The following is a 23,762-nucleotide window of genomic DNA, read 5'->3' on the forward strand; positions in this document are numbered from 1 at the left end:
GGCCTGGCCCGGGGCGGTGGTGGTTCTAGTTGGGTGCTGGGACCCTGTGGGGTGCGGGGTGGGGGCGTTGGGGTTGGGGACCTGGCCAGCCCTGGCCGCGGAGTGGGCCCGCCCCGCCGCCCCGCCGCCCCGCCGCCCCGCCGCCCCGCCGCCCCACTCGCAGGGACCCTGCCGCAGGAGCCGCAGCCTAGCGTCCGTGCTGAGGGTAGGAGGGGGAGGGGCGCGCACCGACACGCACGCCGGCGCGCGCGGACGCGGGAGCGCGCCCAGAGCGTGTGGAAGCTGGGCGGGAGCCGGGTGCCCCCGGACCAGCTTCCTGAGGAGGAAGGCGGCTCGGGTTCTGGGCCGCCCGCCGCCTGCTGTCGCCTGTGCTGCCGTCGCCGGGCAGGTAAGGGGGCGCTGGTGCGGGCGCGCAGGTCGGGAGTCGGCGGGTGAGGCCTGGGCTGTGCAGCTGGGGAGGCGCACAGGGAGGGCTGCGGAGGTGAGGCCCAGGCCTCGCGGCCCGTTAGGACCCTGAGGCGGGTCCCAGGCCCGCCGCCCTGGTTGGGGTCCCCCCCCCTCAACATTAGTATTCACTGAACCCCGCGTCTTTCTTGGCAGCCTCTCATATGCGGGTTTGGGAGAGTGGGAGCAGCCCCGGGAGGTGGGAGGGCGCTGGACGGCCCCGGAGCACCTCAGACTGGCCCTCAGGCCACGGCCTTCCCGCGCAGGTGGGCCCGCCTTGGGAGCGGAGGCCGCCCCGGACCCTGTGGGGCACCAGCGAGCTGCGGCAGAAGAAGGAGCGAGGCCCGGCCTTTGGGAGCTTGTTAGCCTGCCCCCGAGATCCAAAGCTTTTGACAAGTGTGTTTTTCGTCTTCTGAGGAATCTCCCTCCTGTTCTCTACAGTGGCTGCACAAAACTACATTCCCACCAACAGTGTGGGAGGGTTCCCTTTTCTCCACAGCCTCTCCAGCATTTATCCTTTGTGGACTTGAATGATGACCTTTCTGACTGGTGTGAGGTGATACCTCATAGTAGTTTTGATCTGCATTTCTCTATTAATTAGCGATGTTGAGCATCTTTTCCTGGGTCTGTTAGTCATTTACCTCCTCTCTTTTACAGCCTCGGATTTGATTCTTTCTTTCCCAGCCCACGTTCACTTCCCTGGCTCTCACGATAGTTCACTGCTGCTTGATCATTGCCTTCTAGCTCCCGTCTATCCTCCTTGTACCTGTGTCTCCCAGCAGGGCACTTTTGATCTTTGGACTGGGATAGTTCTTTTTTCTCCAGGATTCTTGCAAATAGCAGGATGCCTGCCATCTGTGACCTCCCCCTAGAACTGCAGCCATGTTCCCACAGTCCTGGTGACAGACACAAACGTCTGGGGAATGGTCGTGCTCCCAGTCTGCTCATACCTCCACACTGGGTTTTGCCAAGTACAGCTTCCGTTGTCCCTTTGCTTCCTCGTTTAAACATCTTCAGCGGATTTCCACTGACAGTGAAGAAGACAGAGCTGTCTGTTTATCCCCCAGTTTTACTTCCCATTTCTGCCTGCCTTGGAGGTTGTGCTCAGTACTTTCTGTGCTTCTCAGCCGCCTGTTTGCTTTTGCCACACCCTGCTCTTAGATGGCCTCTGTCTGTTTCTCTGACTCAAAGTCTCCTATGCCCTCCTAGATGTAGTTGAAATGTTAATTCTGCAGTGTAACCATCCCTGATCACACCCTGTCTCCCAGATAAGAAGGGATCTCTCCTTATTCGGAATCTCCCTTTTTGCCTTGTGGTGTGGAAACTGAAGGGAGACAGGGACAGTCTGATCCACGTTTGTGTTCCCTGCATCTCTGTTCTCGGTCCTGCCGTAAGGTCATGCTCAAGAAATACTCCTCGAAATAAACTGAATGGGAGGTCCAGTGAATCCTGCTATGCTGCCTCTGTTCATGATAATTGACTTCTCACCCACCTACTATAAAATTTTCAGAGAAGTGTCATGAGAGGTTTTATATATATAGTTCCAGAGTGAAGTTTTAATGCCAAATCTACTCCGTTCTGAAAGATACATTTGTTCTTTCGTTTTACATCATTAAACTCCTTTTAGTAGTAAGCTCACACATTTTCAACTCTTCATCACGAGTTTGATCTGTTTTTCCTGCAATCTCAATTTGAGAAGCTGAGTAGAAGGAATGAAACCTGCTTCTAAGGTGTCCTACTAAATGGCCAAGGGTAACTGAAGCACGTCTTTGAAATTAAGTGTGACACCCCCCCCAACCATTAATCCATCAAATTTTGCCAATGACACAGCAAAACATACTGGCGTTTTGGGCATCTCTAGTGATTACCTGTGAACACGTATCTTTACCATTTGGACTGTGCTTCTGGTTTTCCTCATCACGCTCCATGGGGTTTACACCTGGGTCTGGGTGGCTCCTGGTTTAGAGCTGGCAGGTGGCTGGAGCCTCTGATTTGGTCCTACCGTGGAACGGCTCCTGGCCCGTTTTCCTCTTCCGGGCTTCTCAGAACTTGCCAGGGCTTTTGCTGTATGGGTTCTGCTTGCTCTGCCCTTGTGATTTGACTGAGATGAGTGCCATGCTGATCGACCCGCGGTTTTCTGAAGGTTATACCCCCCCGGGGTCTGGGACATCCGGGAGTTCTCGTTTCTCTTGAAGCCCCCCATCCCGAACCCGTCACCAGCAGCTTCAACTCAGAGGCCCCACCTGGCGTGCCGCTGCTGGCCTGAGCTGGCTCCCTGCCCCGCCAGGCCCTGGAGTGCTCCCCGGTCAGCGGCCTGTGATGCAGCTGTGATGGTTATGGTGCGAACAGACTGTGGTCTGCCTCAGTGTGAGAGGGAGTATTTAACCCTACACCAGAGGGAAATACAAATGACACAGTGCTGTAACATTGGATCGCTTTTTAAAATATCTTCGTGGCAAACTTAAAAAGTATCCTTGTAGTAGGACTAATATGATCTTCCAGTGTTAATATGAAAATGGCTTTGTAGAAGCAACAGTCTATAGAAATCATAACTGACCTTCTGGGTTGAACATCCTTTTTGCCAGAAAGAGGCATTCAGTGTATAATACAGACTAAGTACAGTGATTTATAATTAACCACTTCTAAAGTTGGCGAGGTGCTAAGTAAGGATAACGTTCATTCTTCAGCTGGTTAGTATGTTTGGTAATCAGGCAAATGCAATGACAATCAGACGTCACAGTCTAGAGCCCAGTGAAATCAAATTCACTTCTCTTGGTGAAATAATTATGACAACACAAGTATAATGAAGTTTATGCTTTCTGTGATATTTTAGAAGTTCCGTTAATTTTTTTAATTTTATTTTTTATTGAAGTGTAGTTGATTTACCATGTTAGTTTCAGGTGTACAGCAAAGCTATTCATTTATGTATGTGTATATATATGTATGTGTGTGTGTGTATGTATATATATATATATATATATATAGTAGTTCCATTTTAAAAGGGAGACATCCACAATGAAGTATTTGTATTTACTGAAATCAGTTTTACAAAGTAGCTCTCAGTATTTGTTTACAAAGATGGTGCCTTCTCGTTATCAGTGATCTTGACAGAAGCTCAAGAATTGAGGTCTAGAGACTTGTTTTTTGCAAGCATGATTTGTGCTTTTAAAGAGTTTTGGGAGATTTGGAAGGCAAAGAACATTCAGTTAAACATTTGATTAAAAACATAATTTTGAGGGGGTGGGTATAGCTCAGTGGTAGAGTGCATGCTTAGCATGCATGAGATCATGGGTTTGATCCCCAATACGTCTGTTAAATTTAAGTAAGCAAACAAACAAATAAATAAACCTAATTACCTCCTCCAGAAAACAAAACAAAAATTTTTTTAAATCACGTAATTTTGATTGATTTCTCTATTCCTTGGATAGAACCTTAAATAAAACCTTGGGTAAACATAATAACTACCACGTCTGCAGTGCTTGCTATGAGCTGGACATTGTTCTAAGTGCATCATGTGACTACTTAATCCTCGAAAAAACCCATTTTACAGATGAAGAAACTAAGGCCCAGAGAGATTGAGTTGTGAGCCTGGAGTTCCCTGCTGCATAGCAGAGCCAGACTTCAGACCTGGCCACAGGGCTCTGGGTCCATGTCCTCCTCTCCACCCTCTGATGCCTCCATAAGTCAAGTCTCCACTGAATGTTTTTTATTTGAAGTTAGCTTGGCAAATTCTAACGGCACAAAATATCTTTCACAGATTTTACATGTCAGTATTTATGAAACTTTCACAACAAGCATTTAACAAAAGTCTAAGTGGAGCTGGTGAAGACACACCAACAGAACATCAGCCCCAACAAATCCCTGGGTCTTACCCCAGACCTGCTGAATCAGGATCAGGGCAAAGAGATGGGGTGTGGAGGGAGAGAGAGAGTGGAGGGGTGGAAGACACCAGTGAAATATATTTCTGAAAACTCCCCAGGGGATTTCAGTGCACAGCCAGAGTTGGGAATCACTGGTAGAGGGTCTGCATCTTTTTTAAAAAAAGCCTTGATCGGCTTCTGAAATAGGGATGAATTTTGGCAGATGTGTCTGAACATGTTGGGGATATACATGGTGACACAGAGCATCCAAGAGAAAAATAGAGCATTTCTTATGGTCTTCACATTTTTAATACGATTTTACCTTTTTTCCTGGTTCCTTCCAATTCTTTTGTTAAAGGTCAAAACTTTTGTCCTGGAATTTGTAAATATTAGCCACTGGGCAGGATCGCCACTTCCCCACCAGCCTCTGTTGCCCACATCTGAGAATATGGTTTCACCACAGCTATTGAAACATAGGAGATTTATCATTTATTTAGCACACTTGTGGTTACCAGTTTATGGTGAATTGCTCCTGGCAGGACGTATTTCATCAGATGTACGTTTTCAGAGATTACTATTTACGTCTTGATTCCTCATGCTCACCTTAGTTCCAGGTGGAATTCCAGAACTTAGAGAAAGAATATGCATGGTTTTAGAACATATAGAAATCATAAGATGGCCATCAGAAAAATCTTGTCCTAATACTCTTTTCGTAGCTATTTGACTATTGTTGTGAAAATAAGCATTCCCCTTTTTCACAGCGAGTTGATTTCTATAGAAATACTAGCCAAGGATTATAGGATGGAAGTGAAATAAAAATGAAGACCCACATGCTGTCTATGTGTGCAGTGACAGCAGAGTAAATGCCCATGACTTCACCGGTCTTTTCCCTGGTCCTGTGTGTGTCGCAGTGTCATGGCTGAAGAAGCTCAGCAGGGCAGGCTGTCTAAACTGGGTTCTGAGCCATTCGTAGGTGTTACCAAGGGCCTGCCAGGGATTGGGAAAGACTTCTGAACTGAATAGTAAGAGCTCATGAAAGATGGAGAAAATGAGATTCCAGCAGAGTAAATCTATGCCTTTGACTAGGAAGAAAATTAATCTCTCCCAAAGTGAATGAAAGGTTATAGAATCCTTTATTTTAATTTAGCCCTTTGGTTTGTGGAAGAGAAAAAAAACTGTATTAATCATCTTCATTTTGGATACGATGGCATAACAGTTCATTTGTTTAGAAATGAATACTTGAGGTTGTGCAAAGAACTTTCTTTCTTTTTTTGATTGGATTAATGACGTTTCCTGCCAAGGACTATTAATTGTTCTGTGGATTAAAGTCACATTAGCACAGTGACATTTAGGATTTCAGTCATGATGCAGTTCAGAAATTATTTGGAAATGCCAGCAGAGCAGATATACTGGAGAAACTCTGTCTTGAACTTTGAATTGCTGGGTCGAATTAATGCGGTGGAACCCAGTCTTTATGGGTAGAGACAGATTGAAGAATCTATCACCGAGGTTGGTTTCCATGTGACTGACATCTTCCCAGCATCCATCCTTGTCAGGCATGGCTTCTGGCTCCTAAGCTGCTCACAGGGTTAAGGACCAATGTCATCATCCAGGCTCACATATTAGGCAGAATGTGTATATAAAAGATTTTGAAAAGCATTCAAGAGCATCTTGTTTAAATCAGCTGTAAGTCATAAGAATCAGCTGCCATGAAATGACAGCTCATAGTGAGAGACTTATAACTTGACAAACACCTCTTAATCCTTTAGAGCAGTTGAAACTTTGGAAGGCTTATGGGTCTTGACATTTCCTTCTATTTATAGATAAATGACTAGCATATGGGTCAGGTCAGGATAATCTTATCAGAAGCATTTACAAATATTAAGCATTAATATGAAATTGTTATGTCCTTTAAAAGGAAAACAAACTCAAAAGACTACTTTCATAGTCTTTTGAAATGAAACGAGCTTTTATCAGCCTGCATAAAAGTGTATGAAGTTCTCAGGTTAAAAAATGGAAGAGTTCATGTGTTTCCTTTACTCAAAGGGCTTGGAGTTTCCAATAAAAAACTGAAATTGGCTCACAAAAGTGTCGCTTTTGGTATATCTTCATTATAAATTGTACTTTCCAAAATATGTTTAACCTTTTAAGGCATGTTTAGAACAAGCATGAATAGAATGAATCATTTTTTATTTCAGAAACTTGACACATTTCTACTCTCTGTGTCTTTTTGAAGTAGTAGTTTATAGGGAAACATCTCTGTCCTGTGCCTGTTTTTTCACTCTTTTGAGGTTCAAGATCATTTGTCAGGTATTGCTTTAAAGCCTACTGTAGACCTGAAATTTGCTCTGTGTTTTAGACATAAAAGTAGAATTCAAAGTTTTAATATGTCTATACCTCAGGAACACATAAGTCTAAACGAGAGGATAAAACATGTACACAAAATAACCATGATCTAAGTTAGGTTGTGATTTGGACGCTGGAAATTCCTGATTGCCATTTCCTGTAGAGGTATGGGATGTGACTTCTGTTGAAAGGTCTGTACCACAGTGTACAGCCCTCGAATATGTATGGAAGGATGAACACTGAGGGGGCTGCAGGCATTTTATATAAAGGTCTCTCCTTCGGTTGAAGATGGGGGAATACCTTGATGACTTTTATACTTAAACAAAAACCTAGGTCGAATGTTATTTTACTGATGCAGGGATTACACATGTGCATTTTGGTAGACTGTCCGGTTGACCATCGTGTTTGTGTTTTTCCAGGGCAGTCGAAGTGAAGTAGGGCCAGTCAGACCCTCAGGACCACCAGGTAAACTGGTAAGTAATATTTCTAGTCTCCAGCAGCTTATTTGCTTCCTATAAAATGCAATAAATTAAAAAAAAAATCCAGGAGAGAAAAACAAGTTACAGAGGGTGATTTCGTCACCCTTCCTTGATTTCTCTTCCTGGGTGAGTGTGTGAAAAGGTAAATGTGAGATTTCCAGTTAAATCTAGGAGACCCCCAGAGGGTATTTCAATCTACATGGCTGGTAGCATTTATTTTAAAACTGGGGGAGATGTGGAGGGCTCCGTGTGGCCTCTGGTTGCTCTTGGAATTGGAGAGGACTGTGCGTGAATGCTGCCTCGTCCCCAAGCAGGCTTGTTCACGCAGCGAGCGGGGCTGTGAAAGAGCCCACAGCTGGGGAGGCGCATAAAGCACGGGACCGAAGACCTCAGAGGTGGGGTGGAGGGAGGGGGGACGGGCTCTCTTCTCCTGAGAACGTGGCAGGTGGGAGGAGCAGGGTTAAACCGAGCCCAGCCCTCAGGAGTCAACACACCTGAGGCCGTGTCTGGCTTGTGTGTTTTCTGTGTTGCAGTAACTGTGCTTCTGGGGACTCTGTGCTTGTCCTTCAGGGTTCTTTCGGTAGCGCTGGCCTCCCCAGCGTTCCTGGCCCCCCTGGACTTCCAGGAATGAAAGGTGACAGGGTGAGCTCTCAAGCCGTCCAGAAGGTTCCTTGTTTGGAAGGCTGATTTCTGCTATGTTGAGAAACCAGGCTTGCTTTGGGCCCAGTGGAGAATTTTTCTAGAAATTATCATAGAGATCTATCCAGAAAGATATCTTAAAGTACTGAGAGTGGAGGTTAAGAAGCCAGACATCTACTAATGCAATAATTTTTTAGAAGGGAAAAAATAAAAGCCAAGTAAAGTGAAAATTTTAACTGTAGTCACACTTCCTATTTAGTTGTAAATTTACATTCCTACTCGCCACATTTTACATGAATGTGGTCAGAGATCACTTCAAGTGGCCAGTGAGGTTTTGGACAGTTGTTTGTTTCTCCAGGTCATTCGTGACACTTGCTAGGTGGTGAGAAGATGGCATTTCTCTTCTGACACATTATCCACACTTGTTCTTACCCATCAGCCCCAAAGGGGAGTTGGTTCACTTGAAATTATATAGTTAAAAATCTCAAAATACTAAAAAGAGTATTGTATTCATTGCAGGGTGTGGTTGGTGAAACTGGTCCAGAGGGTGAACAGGTAGGCTCCATCGTCCGAATAGTGTGAAATACAGGGTTTAATGTGCGTTGATGAGTTTCACCAGCACTGGCCGATTTGTGGGCAGTTTCTCTGAATGTGCTTTGTGAGTGACACCCAGGGTTTAATTTGGTCTGTAGCTTGATCTACTATTTTTACAAGCTGGAGCTAATGAAGGCTTTGCCTTCAAGACTACACATTGTCTTCCTTTGAAAAGGGTGGTCCTGCTCTCTTATTCACTGAATTGGTTTACGCCGGGCTGATCATGCCCTCCTGAGCCATATCATTTTTTTTTTCTTTACCCAAGACCTTAGCAAATAAACTATGCAGGTGAATTAGAGTTAGACCTCCCTCTGTTTCTTCCTTTCTGCTGTCAGAGCCCTTTCTAACCCTTCCCTAATTACAAAATTGCTGGTACAGTCAATAATCCTTAACTTTAGCAGAAACTCAGCCTCACCTCCTGGTTTTCTCTGGGCTGTTTTCTGGTTGGGACCAGCCCCTGACAGCTAGATTGGAAAGCCGCTGAGAGCACTGTGTATTTCTGCATGATCTAGGGGGTGCTTTGGGGGCTTAGGAATGCTTAGCAGTATTGGCTGGTGAAAATTGAGCCAAGGGACTAAGAATTTTAAACAATGTGACATTTAGTCTTACTTTTTAGGGTGTCTCTGGGGAAGAAGGTGAAGCAGGAGAAGGGTGAACTTGTAAGACATTTTTTTCTGGTTATTGATGGAGACTTACTGGTTGTTGATGGAGACTTCCTGATTTTAACTCTATTAGAGGCATACATGTTTTCTTTTCGCTGACACTGCTATCCTTGCTGACTTCTTTAAAGGCTAAGATGTTGCTTATATAGCTGGCAGATGACCCCGTAGAATTGTAGCCAAGATCAAGTAAAGCAGAGGGAAACACCCGCAGATCAATAGACCTAGCCTGAAGCACTTGGAGGGCAAAGTGTTCCCCTTAGGGGGCAAATTTTCAGACCACTTTCCATCTAGACATTCAAGGTGATTCTTACATGACTGTAGAAAGTCATGAACAGTGCTTATCATGGACACAAAAGGAAAGTTTTGTTACAGTTGGAAAGTTGTGGCTCACGAGTGTGACCCTGGTGGCCATTCTCTTGAGTCTAAAACCCTCCAAAGAAGTGACTTCCACCCCCAGAGGAGGCTGCAGCTGCATCTCCAGGAAGGTAGTGAGAATGAGACCAAGTTACCGCTGCCACCCGCTCTGCTAGGTCTGCGGGCTCAGCTGCCTGGTTTTGACACAATGTAACATGACCTAGTGTGGAAACTTACGCTGGGTGCTTTGGGGTGGGGAGGTGACAGAGTTCTCATAAAATCTTTTCAGAGAGCTTTTAGTACAGGAGAAAACTCTGGTAATGTTGTTTGATTCAGATTTTTAGAATTTAGAGTTACTGTAAATGTGACATCTGAATTAGGCTGAGCTTCCTAACAATTAAGTGAATGACAAAAGGATTATTCTAATTCTATTTTCTATTCAAACTGTTCATTTTATAAGCTAAGAGGATTTTAAAAAATATTTTTGAGGGGGAGGCAATTAGGTTTATTTGTCTATTTATTTAATTTATTTTTTTAATGGATGTACTGGGGATTGAACCCAGGGCCTCGTTCATGGTAAACATGTGCTCTACCACTGAGCTATACCCTCTCCACTAAGAGGATGTTTTAAATTATTCTCTTTTGTAGTGGAGATGCATTGATATGCTAAAACAAGCTTAATTCATACCTAGAACCAATGGTGGGAGATATTCAAGGTTGTTTTTTAGGCATAAAAGCATGCATATTTATTCGGATAGACTTGGGGACAAGTCTGAAAATATTGTTAGGGTTTCAAAACTGAAGCCACCTGGTTTAAATATCTATTGTGTTATATATAACAATATAGTAGTTTAATATTTTTTGACTTACACATTTAATTCTCGACACCTAGCATTTTAGATCTGGATGGAGCCTTGGAGAGCTCCTCTTCAACCCTGTTATTTAACAGACAAGGTCACCCACAGCTGGGAGGTTACAAAGCTCACACACGGTCATAAAGTTAAGTAGCAGAACTAGGACCAGAATCCAGATTTTGAATCTAATGTTTTTCTACGGGCCCAGAGTTCTTCTGTTTGTGGTGTTCTGTAGACTTCAGCAGCACAATCCCTCTGAAATATTTTTACTGAACTATCAGATGTGAATACACTGTTCTAATATAATTGGGTTTTATTGATTTAGGGAGATATAGGGTTACCTGGCCCAAAGAGATCTGTAAGTATAACAAACAGTTACGGTATAAAAATAAAAATATCAATAAAACTGTAGAAAATACAGTGTTCTGCTTTATGAAATCATTCTGTAAAATTCAATTCTAAAAGGACTTACGTTTAAGGAAATTAATGTCTAAATTTATTCTTTAAGTAATGAATTAGTCCAAAGGAAAAAAAAAAACAAACCTTATAACAGTGTAAATGGAACTGCATTTTGACCTAACCATGCCAAGGGAAGTTTTTTTTTTCCTAAGTGGCTCACTGAGTATATGTCGTAATTTCTTCCATAATAAGTCACTTTTACAAGAACTGAACTGTGCTTAGCAGTGAAGAGAGGATAACTGAATTTCCTTGTCAGTGATATCACTGCAAATATTTCAGTAATTTTCTTAATCTCCTGCGTATTCTAGTTGCAGAAGTAAGTCACAGGCACGGTGCTTAAGAAAATACAGATAATTATTAGAGGTAGCAAATGGTCACCTCATTCAATTGATCACTTTACAGAAACTCAGCTGATGTCCCTAGAGATGAGATGAGTTCAGAATTAGAGAATCAATCAGTAGCAGACCTCTGATGATTTGCTAAAAGTTGTGCAGATTTATTACAGTAAGAAATTTAGGGTAATAAAAGGAGAAAGGATGGAGCTTACTTCAGTCTCAAGTGTCACTACCACCAGGATCCATTAATTTCCAAGTCACTACTGTTCCTGGAATCCACCACCCCCTCCCCACCAGAGCCTCTCTGTCCCTGTCCAACACATTATCCTCACGGCAGCCAGTGTCATCTAGATAAAAAAAAAAGGGTAAAGCCCACAGTCTGTCCCTCATCTGCTCAAAACCCTTCAAGAATAACACTTCATAGAGTAAAATCACACCCTTAGCAAAGTGTACACAAAGGCTTCAGCAAAGCGGTCCCTGCCTCCCCAGGGTCATCTCCGACCTCTCTGGAACTTTATCTGCTTGCAGTTCAGCTGAACGTTTCTTCATGCCGTGTGCTGTTCTCCGAGCCTGGAGCGCTCTTCCTCTTTCCTTAGAACAGTGCCTCCTACTTAAGTGCTTAACACCGTCCTCAGCCCTACTTTCTCTGGAAGGACCCACCCAGGCTGGGTCCCAGTGCCCTGCCCTGGGCTGGTCACACAGCACTGAGACGGAAATGATCACATTGTGTCACTTCAGCTGTTTACATACTGCTTCTGAGCGCCCTGTGACAGTCTCAGGCTTCAAGTAACACCTCTGTGCCTAAGAATCTCTGACAGCAATGGCTGAGGACTGAGAACAGTGTAAAGAATAAACCTTGGTAGAATTTGGGAACGGAAATCCTCCTTTACTGTCTAGAAATAATCACTGATGTCCAACAGTGATAATTCAAGTTATAAGAGAAAAAAAGTGGGTGAGCAATGCAGATGTCAAATGAGTTCATTTCATTTAATTTTGGATATAATACTAGGAGTTAGTTCTTGATTTATCACCACCCTTCCTACCCTGTCTTTCCTGACCCTACCCGAGTAACACCGGTGAAACTGAAGTACAGCCCCAGAATCAGGGGAAATAGCTGCTAAGAGAAAGGCTTCCCCTTTCCTCAGTGACTTCAGCCCAGACAAACCTGGCAAGTGGGTGAGGTCTGTTCCCCGGTTTCTATTTCAGCAGCCCACTCCTCAACTGAGAAATTCTTTCCCAAAGACCTGGGACCCCTGTGATGTCCTGGCCATGTTGGCCCTTGACATCTTCATCGAAACTGCCTGCCCCTTGTTCTAGCAATATTGCAGACATTGCCAGCCAGGTATCACCCTCTGATTTGGTCTCCTTTGTTTTCTCCTAGTTCTAGTTCTTCCTCTCCCCCTTCTCCTTCGCCATCATCATCGTCGTTGTCGCCTTCTCCTCCTTCTTCTCCTTTTCCTCCTTCTTCTCCTCCTCCTCCTTTTCCTCCTCCTTTCTCTCCTTCTTCTCCTCTTCCTCTGTTCTTCTCTCTTCTCCTCCTCCCCCTCCTCCTTCCTTTCCTCCTCCCTCTTCTTCTTTCTTTTTAGCAGCCTAGAGCAAAGCCATTTACTAAATCTCAATTCTGCAGGTAAAAGTTGGGGTTGATTCAACTGGACTCTGCTTGGAATCTTGAAAAGCCAAAAACAGGATATTGGATGGCTAAGCTCTTATCTGGAGGCTCTGGGGAAGAACCCACTTCCGAGCTCATTCATATCCTAGTGGTTGTAGGACTGAAGTCTCTGTTTCCTGAGGCCACTGGCTGTCAACTGAAAGTCCCTCTCTTCTCCTAAAGACCATTCACATTCCTTCTTATGTGTCTGCCAGTTCTTAGTGCATTCTGAATTCATTTGGTTTCTTCTCTGGGTTTTATTTTATTTTTTTAGAAGTTGCTGTGGTTTTGCATCCTCGTCACCTGACAGTTCCCCAGCCTTCATTCCATCCTCAGCTCTCCCCACTAACCCTGACTTTCAGGAAGTCTCTTAAGCCATAATTTATTCAAAGAAGCAATTTTGACAGGTTGACTTGATGAATGTCAGGGTTTTTGTTTGTTTGTTTTGTTTTTTTGCATAAAGAGAGATTGGGAAAAAGCACACTCCCTGAGCTTTATTTCGATGTGTCTAGGGAAAGCATTGCTTCACCACCTTTTTTCCTTTAGTTTAAAACACTTGAATGTTGGAACGAGTAGGCTTTTTCTAGACAAATGTTGCATATGAAAAAGAAGCAGGATTGCGTTGTTTTATGAACATTCATGTCTTGAGCACTAGCATTCCCTTGATGCCTCCTGCCTTTTTATTTCTCATTCTTATTCTGTGAACAGTTGTACACCGGAACTAGTATGCCACAAATTCCACTAGAGGTGGTTTAACAACGAGTGAATAAATTTAGTCTCCTTTAAAGCAATCATTGTAGATGAGGACTTTAAAAATGCTTTTAGTGGTCTGCTTTCAGAAGAAAAATCTAATTGGTGTATGCTTTTGTGCTAAAGAAATAATTGGTTTATTTTTTTTTAACATCTTTAATATTTAGATTTTTAACTTCCTCAGCACTTAAATTATGGACTCTCACTTTTTGTTTGGGTATTTTAAATACATTGATTTAGTTCCTGCTAGTATTTGATAATTCCCAGACACATGCGACTTCTCCAAATGCTCCAGAGACTGTAACAAAGGCTAAATGACTTACGTTCTTGGAAATATATTTATTTGATGCTTTCTGTATTGCTGATCTACCACGTAACTTGCCTTGTGAACTCAGTGGCCTTTTGGTGGCCAGGAAAAGTGAACATGTTTCATTAAAAACTACCTTGCTGTTAGAAGTGGCTCAGAGTATGAAGAATGTGGTTTGAAAATGGATTGTTCCAATTAACATTTTGAAATAATAACCATACCAAAAAGACAGATCTTTAAAAAGTTTACTTGAACTGGAATTTTAAGAGATGGGAGCATTGTCGTGTGGCCTTGTGTGTCTTTACCTGGAGGGTTCGCAGCGTCTGAGCAAATACCTCTTAGGTAATGGGACGTAAGTCAACCCACAGCTTCATGTCAGTGCCTGTGTTGGTATTAAGCAGACACATTCCCTGTGCGTGGCCCAGTTTTACACTGTGCTGTTGTGTCCAGGCAGGTAACCCTGGGGAGCCTGGCTTGAGGGGGCCTGAAGGAAGCCGGGGGGCTTCCTGGAGAGGAAGGACCTCAAGGACCGCCTGGACCACGAGGCGTGCAGGGAGAACAGGGTGCCACCGGCCTGCCTGGTATCCAGGGCCCTCCAGTGAGTGATGGGCAGTCCCTGGGGTTCCCTTTGGAAACTCCATCCCACAGTACCGGGTGGGGGCAGAGGGGCAGTTGGGCAGGATGAGACCTCAGCTCCTCAGCAGCTGGGCCATTTCCCTTGTAAATCCAGACGATCTGGCTCCTTGCCAAGTCCGACACTTGCTCATCTGACAGTGTCCCCTTTATGGTTCCATGTACAACTGTCTGTTTTCTTTTCCGTCCCAGGGTAGAGCACCCACAGATCAGCACATTAAGCAGGTTTGCATGAGAGTCATGCAAGGTAAATACGTCAGAATGGCTTGACCTTTTGTATGCTTTAAAGGTGGGAAGTTTTTTTTTTTTATTGAAATGTAGTTGATTTACAATGTTTTTGTTAGTTTCTGGTGTACAGCATAGTGATTCAGTTACACATATATTCTGTTTCAGATTCTTTTTCATTGTAGGTTATTATAAGATATTGAATGTAGTTCCCTGTGCTATACAGTAGGACCTCGTTGTTTATCTGTTCTGTATATAGTAGTGTGTATTTGCTAATCCCAGACTCCCAATTTATCCCTCCCAACCCCTTCCCCTTTGGTAACCATAAGACTCACAGACATAAAGGTGGGAGATTTTGAATAACATTAATTTCAATTCTGTTTTATCCAGTTTGTTGCCATTTGCAATAGCTTATAGCCTCAAAGGAAAATATTACCTTTTGGGGTTAGCCTGGATTTTTTTTTTTTTTTTTTGCCAATGGGGTTGATTTACAAGAAAGTACACCCCATACACACACACACACACACACACACACACACAGTTTTTTCCCCTTTGGAACACAAATTCTCAGAACCTTTCTCCTGTTAACATCCTACCACCTTCTGTGTACCTGGCACTGACCTAGACTCTCTCTGTGGATTATGTGAGAAGTAATTGGCAGACTCTGTGCCTCTAGGAAGCATAAGGACATTGCTTCTACTCAGGTACCATGTATGTAGAAAATCAATAAGTAGAATTTTACTAAAGTAGTGATATATTTTTGCACGTTAGCCTTTTTTTCCAAATTCATCTGTAACTATGGCGATGCTGTTAATTATCGTGTTCTTTCGTACATTCACGAGGTAGTAAGTTTATCTAGTAGGTTCAGCAAGTTTTCCAGAATGGAATCATCACCTCTGTATTTGAAAACCAATACTGTAGACATTTTATCTTGACACGACATTTCGATTTTAAATATTTCACACTGAGAACATTATGACTTTATGCTAACTCTTACCTAAAGAAGGCCAGCTTAGGACACTCGTATTTGAACAACTTTAAAATCTTGGTTAAAAAATGGGTTTCCAATTTATATTCTCCTTCACACTCTAAAAGCTTCTAAAAAACATTGCCCTAGAATATTTCCCTGAGAGCATTTTAATGGGACCGTTTTCCTGTTCTCCGTGGTTACTGTGGATGGTTCTTAGTCTCTTTAATGATTCCTGGAAAAGCCTGCGCAGTTACTAATTTTTCAGACAGACTGACCATTCTTAGGGAGCGAGCTCTAATGTCTGGCGTCTGTTCCAAGCATGAAAAAACTTCTGAGAAGGATTATTAATAGGAAGTCATGAATTCTCTTGATATTTCATGTGACTTAAGTATCTTCAAGCTAAAAATGTAAGCCTGGGTCTCCAAGGGTGTCTTGGTACTAATTCTGGATGATGTCCTTGACTTTCAGAAAGCTCCTGGACATCCACTCCCTACCCGTGTTGAGAAACTCACTTTCCTCCTGGCTTTCAGATAAGCAGCAGGTTCAGGTGACACCCTCACCCCTGAGGAGCACCGCTTAGCCCAGAGCCCTGCAGTTTAAGGTCTTTTATTCCCTCCCCTGTGTCTCAGAGCAGCAGGACCAGGTTTATCCAGGGAGGGCTGAATAGAAAAGCATCCCCAGTGAAGCTTCCTGGCAGAAAGCTTGTGACCCCGCTTTACTTATTTCTCACCGCCGGTTTTGAAGCTCTGGTGACACCCTGAGAAAAAAACACTTGAAATATCTCTCTTTTCATTTGAATCACTTGCATGTGTCTGATGATTCTGGGCTCTTTTGTTTATTATCTTCTAGAGCATTTTGCTGAGATGGCTGCTAGCCTCAAGCGTCCCGACTCGGGAGCCTCTGGCCCCCCTGGGCCACCTGGACCCCCCGGTCCCCTAGGACCCGTGGAGAGAATGGTTTTCCCGGCCATAAGGGACATCGTGGCCTCCCAGGCATGAAGGGTCCCCTGGGGGCTCTCAGTTTGAGGGGACCTGAAGGTAAGGCATTTTGCCCCCGTGGAACCAGGGACGTACACTGGCCTTTTTCAGATGAATTCACGTGTCCTAGCAAGTGCCAGCTGTCTGCACAATAAGATGGATTGCTCTCTTTTCACAGTGGTGATGGTCAGGACTGGAAAACTGTTGTTTGATATTTTCTTGACCTTGGTGTATGACAACAGTAGACCAAACACCAGAATTAAGGTCCCTTGCCTTTTGGTGCCAGTGTTTTTCAGTTACAGTCTGCCTTAACTGTAGTTCAGAATAAACCTCATGGGATCTGGTAAAGGATCATTCAGGTTTTTATTTTTATCGAGACCCCTAGAATCATCATAGAGTTGTTCTGAGACGGCAACCAGCCCTTGAAGATTTGTGCGTGTTAGCTTAAACCAGCAGTTTGTTCGGACGTCAGAAAGGTCACATCAGGAGTTAACGCTGCCTCCCCCACCCCCCACTGTCTTGCCTCCCTCTTCTTTTAAAGAGTGACACTGGCTGTCAGATTTGAGGGACTTTTTTTGTTCAGCTCTGAAATTCAGTCTAACTTTACTCCTTATTTAAGGTGTGAGAGACTGTGAGAGAGTTTGTTTCTTCTCCATTTATTGAAAGCAAGCTAAGCCCCTGAGACCAGTTATTTTGCAGGGGAATAGGATTATGAATGGGTTAGGTATTCCGCAGAACTTGGAGGAGGGCTGGCTGCCCCCGGTGGTGTTTGCTACTTGAGCTGAGTAAGTCGGCTTGGGGTGGGAGTGTGCCCTGGGTAATTTACAGAGAGAACTGAGAGCGAGGAGTTTATGTGTCACGATGAGTGACTGACAGCTCTCCGGGGAACTTCAGAAAGACATGGCACCAAAATCAAGAGAGGATGTGTGTTTTTTAAACAGGGGTGCCCCAATTAGGGATAAATACTATGGTGTGAGTGGTCAGAAGTCAAGCCAGCTGTATTTTGGGATCTGTCTGTGAATTGCTGACACGTTCGGCTCACTGCACCCTCAGCTGGAACAGTATTGTTCATTATTTCCTATTTGGCATGCGCAGAGCTGCATGTTAAACAAAAAATGAGCCCTAATGGGGCCCCGGGTCAACCTGGCAGATTTCCAAGTTTTCAGAGGCTGAACACAATCAAATATGGAGAGAGCTCAGAGTGCATCTTAAAGAGAACCAGGTGTTTGAAAGAATCCCATGACCACTCATCTTGGTCCTGCTTTTACCTTCAGTTCAGGAATTCTGACCAGAGGTGCTCTCCCCATGGTCGGACCCTGTTTCCTGTGTCAACTCTTTGAGGAAACTCCACCGCCGCGGGCGGACTGCTGGCTTAGTTGTCTGTGTTGTGCTGGAGCCCATGCCTTCCTGAGATCACTGCTGAGCCGTGGTTCCCAAAGAGTGGCCCCCGCTGTGTCCGCATCATCAGAGACCTGTTAGGAAAGCAGGTTCTCCTGCTGGCCCAGACTCACTGAATCAGAAACCCTGGAGTGAGGGCAGCAGTGTCCGTGGGGGGCGTCACCCGTCTTCCCACTGAGGAGCATCTTGTAGGGCTGCCAGCCGTCTCTTCTCTGGCTAAAGCGAAGTCTCCATATTTGGGACAGAGCTTAACTTTGACTTAGTAAAGACCGCTCCTGAAGTCCCATCTTACTCCCTAAGAAAGGAAAGTGTCTGTCTACCTGCTTCCCTGGGAGTCTGCAGAGGGCTGCCTATCCAGCCTGGGCTACATCCATGTCTGGGTCCCCTTCCCAGAGATTCTGATTTACGTTGGGCTTTCACAGTATTCCCCAGGTGATTTCAGTGTGCAACCAGGGCTGAGAAGCACTGGAAATAAAGGGGACCTGTTCTGGAAACTTCCTGGGATGCTTGGAACTGGAGCATGGAGTTGTGTCTGGGTTGGGCTGGGTTGGCCCTAGCAGGTGAACCTTATTTTGAAAGGAAGAAAAATCTGTTTCTATATTTGGAACCTGGAAAGGATCTCTAGCAGTAAGTTCGTTTCAGTTTGATCATATAAGGGACTGTTTTTTCCTGCAGTATTTGTGACATAGCCTAGAATCTGAATGTGATAGAGTTTTTTTTCCCCTAAAGAACTTTCTCTCCCCACCCTCCTCCATACCTTTCTTGGCATTGGGTTCCTTTAAAACAGCATCTTCTCTCAGTTTTACTTCTTAAAATGTGGGGCGTGGACAGAAAGGAATAATCAGATTGACTCTTATCAGTCAATACTGTCACGATTTGGAAATGTAAGATTCTAGGTAAGTGGACTGAATCTTTCTTGTCCATCACATACACTAAAAGTCCTATTTAGTTGAAAACATGTAGTGTTCTACTACCCAAAGGTTACAGATCAAGTTTTTCTTGAGAATAAACACTCCACCATTTGAAACTTAACTGTTCTTCTGATCAGAGATGTGTTTCATTGTCCCTTGTTGCCTTTTTTTCCCCCCACTTAATAAAGAAGGAATGGTGTAGGTGCTGGTTTCCATGGAGACACTTTGAGAGCCTTTTTCCAGAGAAATTGCTACATAGATAAGTTTTACTAAAATAAGTTTTACTAATAGTTCTGGCTATGTCTTAATCAAATCACTGTTTTCTTTCTAAAAACTTACTCTGAAAAATACAGCAGAACACTTTTAATAGGAACTCGTAGAAACAGGCCTCAGATCATACTCAAAGCTTAAGTCGTGTTGATGTGTGTTTTGGCTTTCATCACCATGCTTTACACACTTATACACAAACGCGTTGGAGCCACAGCCTTGTTGTGTGACTGTTTCATGTGTGTTCATGTCATGTACGCTCGAGCAGAAACACGAGAGACCCCCGACTGGCCCAGTGTTCACCTTGCTTAGGATCACGTCAGTCTTTCATGTCATAAGTACTTTTTAAATGTTCATGGTTTGGGGTAGTTTTCAGTCTCTGAGTGAGGCTGTGTGTATGTTTAGAATTTTTTTAGTGTGAGTCAAGTAGATAAGTCACTATGCCTTGTCTCAAGCCTCTGACAAATGTTATTCTCTGTTCTGCAACTTTTTATCTCTATCTGAATGGAAGAGTGTTACATCCTTAAAGGTCAGAGCCTGGAGAATGGGCTCTCCTGTCTATTTCAGGCTCTAGGCAACATTCTTTTACAAAAGGTGCAGAACCAGCATGACTCAGCCCAGGACCCAGAGCAGAGGGGCTAGAGCTAAGGGAACAGATCTCATAGGGAGTCAGGTTTGTTCTTCCCTATTACACCATCCCTGTGAAAGCTGCATTTTAACTTATTCTGTTCATCTCATCTTTTCAGAAAATGAGGCACAGTCTACGGCCAGCCTTGAGAATTGCAGTGATATGACATTTAAATTGCTAAGTTAACTAGAGAGCTTAAGCTGTTAGTTTTAAAAATGCTAATTGTCCTAGCTTCCTAATGCAGTAAGGCCATATTGGTGATGAGTGTAAAAAATAACTAGTTTGTGTGAGTTCGAGCTGAGCTGTAAATCCTTAAACAATACTTATAAAACTTTGATTTGAAAAGGTGGTTGACTCATCATAAAAAATCTTCACACAAGGAAATTCACAGCTAAAAATTGAAGTATGGTTAACTATTTAAAGATTCATTTCATAATTTGAGATTTTTGACTGACAAATGTGCAGATGTTTGTACAGATACTCTATTTTTGTTGTGTACGTGACTTAGTTTTTAAAATTATAACGAACCTGATAACACTGGATGAGGTTGAGCTGATAAGAATACTGGGAAAAAATGATTATGTATAGAATTTGTTGCAAAATGCCATTGCATCGTCTAACAATGTAGTAAAATAACAATATAATACTATACTGGTGGGAAAACAGGTAATGCCTCCTACTAGGAGCAGTAGAAGTCATTGAGGACCAGTTAACTAAGGTATTGAGGCACTTTGTTAATGAGGCCAAGATTCTGGGTTTGGTCTCTGCAGGGGCCAGTTTAATTAAGACAACTTTGTTCTGTGGCTGCTGGATCCCCGAATTGTCAGCTGTCTTGCAAAGACACATGGTTGGTTGCAATCCAGATTTCCTTTATTCCCTGTAAATAATGAGGCAGAATTGAAATGTATTCCCTTGTGACAGCACCCTCTAAATTTCAAAAACTCATTAATTCATTCTTGGTAATACTAAATTTACATTGTTCACGAATTTTAAAGTGTATAAAAAGATACTCAGTGAAGCGTGTCTCTCCCAGCCCTGTCTCCCATCTGCCTCGATTCCTTTATCCTTTCTATTAGGTAATCACTATTATTAGCTTCCTAAATATCCATATCCGTGATGATCAATGAATGTATGTATTTTCTTACATCCTTTTAATAACAAATCGTATTGTCCTTTAGTAAGTGGTCTGGCCCTTGCTTTTTTCACTTAACAATGTCTTGGGGATCATGTCAAAGAGCTTCCTGGTTCTTCTTCACAGGTGCATAGTATTCTACTCTATAAAAAAAGTACCACCATATATTTAACCCTTCAATGGATATTTAGATTGTTTTTAATTTTCTGTTAAATTTTTTTCCAGGTTGGATTTGCATATTTCTGATTAAACTTACTCCTGGTTATTTAATAATTTAGTTGCTATTACAAATGGGATCTTTTTTCACTACATCTTATTACTGATTGTTTGTATATGTGAAAATTACTGATTTTCATATATTAATTTTGTACCTTGCTCCTTTACTGAATTCTCTTATTGTTCCTAGAAGATTTTGAGTTGATTTTCTAGGGTGTAAGATAAACAGTCATATCACCCGATGTTGCAGAAAAATGTGTTAGAGCTCAATGTTATAGCTCAGTGTTACAGCTCAGTTGTGACAGCAACCTGGATCCGGGGAAGAGACCAAGCAGCACTCGGAGAGTTGGAGAACTCAGGTTTATTACGCCAGCAGACCCAGAAGAGTTAACACTCCAAGCTCTGGACCCTGTCTGTAGGTTTACACAGGTCTTTATAGGCTGCCAGTTTTACACTTTGCAACATCATATGCAAATAAAGTATAACAGAAGTTGGCTAACCAGGAACAAGCTTTGTGGAAATAGACCAATCCGGAGTGAGAGAAATAACCAATCAGGAATGAGCTCCATGCAAATGAAGTACTACAAGTGGACCAATCAGAAGTTAGGGAAGTGAATCAATCAGAAGTGAGAGTAATAACCAATCAGGAGTGAAGGAAATAACCAATCAGAAGTGAGCTCAGGGAAGCAATAGAATTTTAGGGGTAAGTAAGCCGTTTCAGAGGCAAAAAGTGAGATAGAGCCTCTGGGCCAGGGGACGGGATGGTGTTGGCAGGAGAGTAGTGGCCCTGCCTGGGGGTCCTGCCGGTCTTTTTATGGGGCTTCCCGCCTCACCAAGAACAAGGGTAACTTATACCAAATAATAAATAATAGTAAGAAAGTAGACATCTTTGTAACATCCTGACTGGAGTGGAGCTGCTCCTTGTGTTTCGCATCAAGCATCACGCCAGCTAGGGTTTGAGACAGATATACTTTATCATGCTGAGGAAGTAGCTAGATTCCTATTTTATTGAATGTTGTATCAGGAATGCATGTTTAATTGTCAGGTGTCTTTTCAGCATCTAGGCATATAATCATTTGATTTTTTCCCCTTAGACCTCTTAAAATAATTAACTTGATTTTTGCCTTTCTACATACTTACTACAATCTAGTTTGTAGCAACATCGTAACTTTTTGATTTCTGAATGTAGGCTTTGCTTTAAGTTTAAAAATATGGAACTTTATTTTTATAGATACATAGAAAAATGACATTTCTCTAATGAAATCCAGGTGACATGGGAGAAAGGGGTGATCGTGGCCTTCCAGGAAGAGGTCCCAAAGATGGGCCCAGAGCTACAGGTCTCCCAAGTAAGTATGAGGTGGGGAAATTGGTAGCAAGTGGGTAGTCTGAATAGAACAATATTTCACAGAATTGCTCTTTGATTACTTGAGTTTATCACATAACAATAATGGCTAGCATCGATTTTTCAAGACCACCTTCAATGAAGAGTTAGATAATCTGTAAATCATGTCTGAATTCTTTGAGAATACATGTCAGGGCTTGAAACAGCACTTTATTTTTTAGGGGTAATTAGGCTTGCTTATTTACTTATTTATTTTATTTTATTTTAAAATGGAGTACTGGGGATTGAACCTAGGACCTCATGCATGCTAAGCACATGCTCTACCACTGAGCTATCTATACCCTCTGCCCACCTGACACATAACTTTCTTGAATAAATACTGAAAAAAATAGTGTCAAAGTCCAGCCACAAGGCACTTGTTAACAAAATTCTGAGTGAATTTCTACCCCAGCTGCTCATTTCCTCTTTGTTTAAAAAGAGCCACAGGAAAATGAAACCAAGTTTCAATTGTTTGTGTTGCCCAGGGAGTTAACTGAAATGTTATTTTAAAAGCTTCTCCTTCAAACATACAGAAGGTCCAGAAGTCCACATGCAAAAATAAATAAACCTGGACATTTCTAACCCTGGCCACCAAAAGCCACACACAGGTACATACCCAGCTGGGTCAACTGAGGTGACACAGTAGCCTCTGTGTGAAGGGCCCAGATTCTCACCTTGGGCGTCTGTTCTCTTTCCACACTGGTTGCTCTGTGGCCGTAGTCTCGATGGCCGCTTGCTCGTCCACTGGGGGATGACTTCCAGGTCCAACACAGAAGAAACCTAAGAGTGTGAATGGCATGCAGCCTCCCAGCAAACTCCCCGATCGCTGTGGGGCCATGCCTCAGGAAGGTCCCCGAAGCCCCGGGGAGGCAAATCAGGGGAGGGGGCTTGTGCTGAAGGAGGAAGGAGGGTGGTACACACTCCCACAATGGATTTGGAAAACTCGGTCAAAGAAAATCTAGAGAAAGAAAAGATGGTTCTCTAATTCTGCCGGTGGCTTGCATATTCAATCATGGGTTTAATTGCCACCCCAAACATCATTGCTTTCTGATTATCCATTTCATTGCACCTTGGGATTTTCTCATTTAAAAGATTTTTTTTTTTAATACAAATACATTTGGAGAGAGCTCAAACACTGCTTTTCTAAGACTGATTCATGGGCCTGTCGAGACGTTTTCACAAATCGATGATTGTGATTGGGAAGGGAGGCTTTTATGATTGGAAAAGGAAAGAAAATCTGGTTGGAGTTAAATGAGGCCAAGAGAAGATTTTAATATAGAGTCTGGATTCATT

The 23,762-nt window shown here is 43.2% G+C and overlaps 1 protein-coding gene across 1 annotated transcript in view; it reads left to right on the top strand.

Annotated features, from left to right (window-relative positions):
• Positions 1–259: 259 nt before the first annotated feature.
• The window catches only part of LOC105096779 (uncharacterized), a 28,466-nt gene continuing 4,963 nt past the window's right edge, over positions 260–23,762 (top strand). The window contains exons 1-3 of the mRNA XM_031466476.2: positions 260–388; positions 7,070–7,123; positions 22,357–22,434. Coding sequence (XP_031322336.2) covers positions 22,408–22,434 — 27 coding nt within the window. The 5' untranslated portion in view covers positions 260–388; positions 7,070–7,123; positions 22,357–22,407. The remainder of the gene's footprint in view (positions 389–7,069; positions 7,124–22,356; positions 22,435–23,762) is intronic.

This window comes from Camelus dromedarius, chromosome 15 (assembly GCF_036321535.1).
Source record: "Camelus dromedarius isolate mCamDro1 chromosome 15, mCamDro1.pat, whole genome shotgun sequence".
Lineage (NCBI taxonomy): Eukaryota > Metazoa > Chordata > Mammalia > Artiodactyla > Camelidae > Camelus > Camelus dromedarius.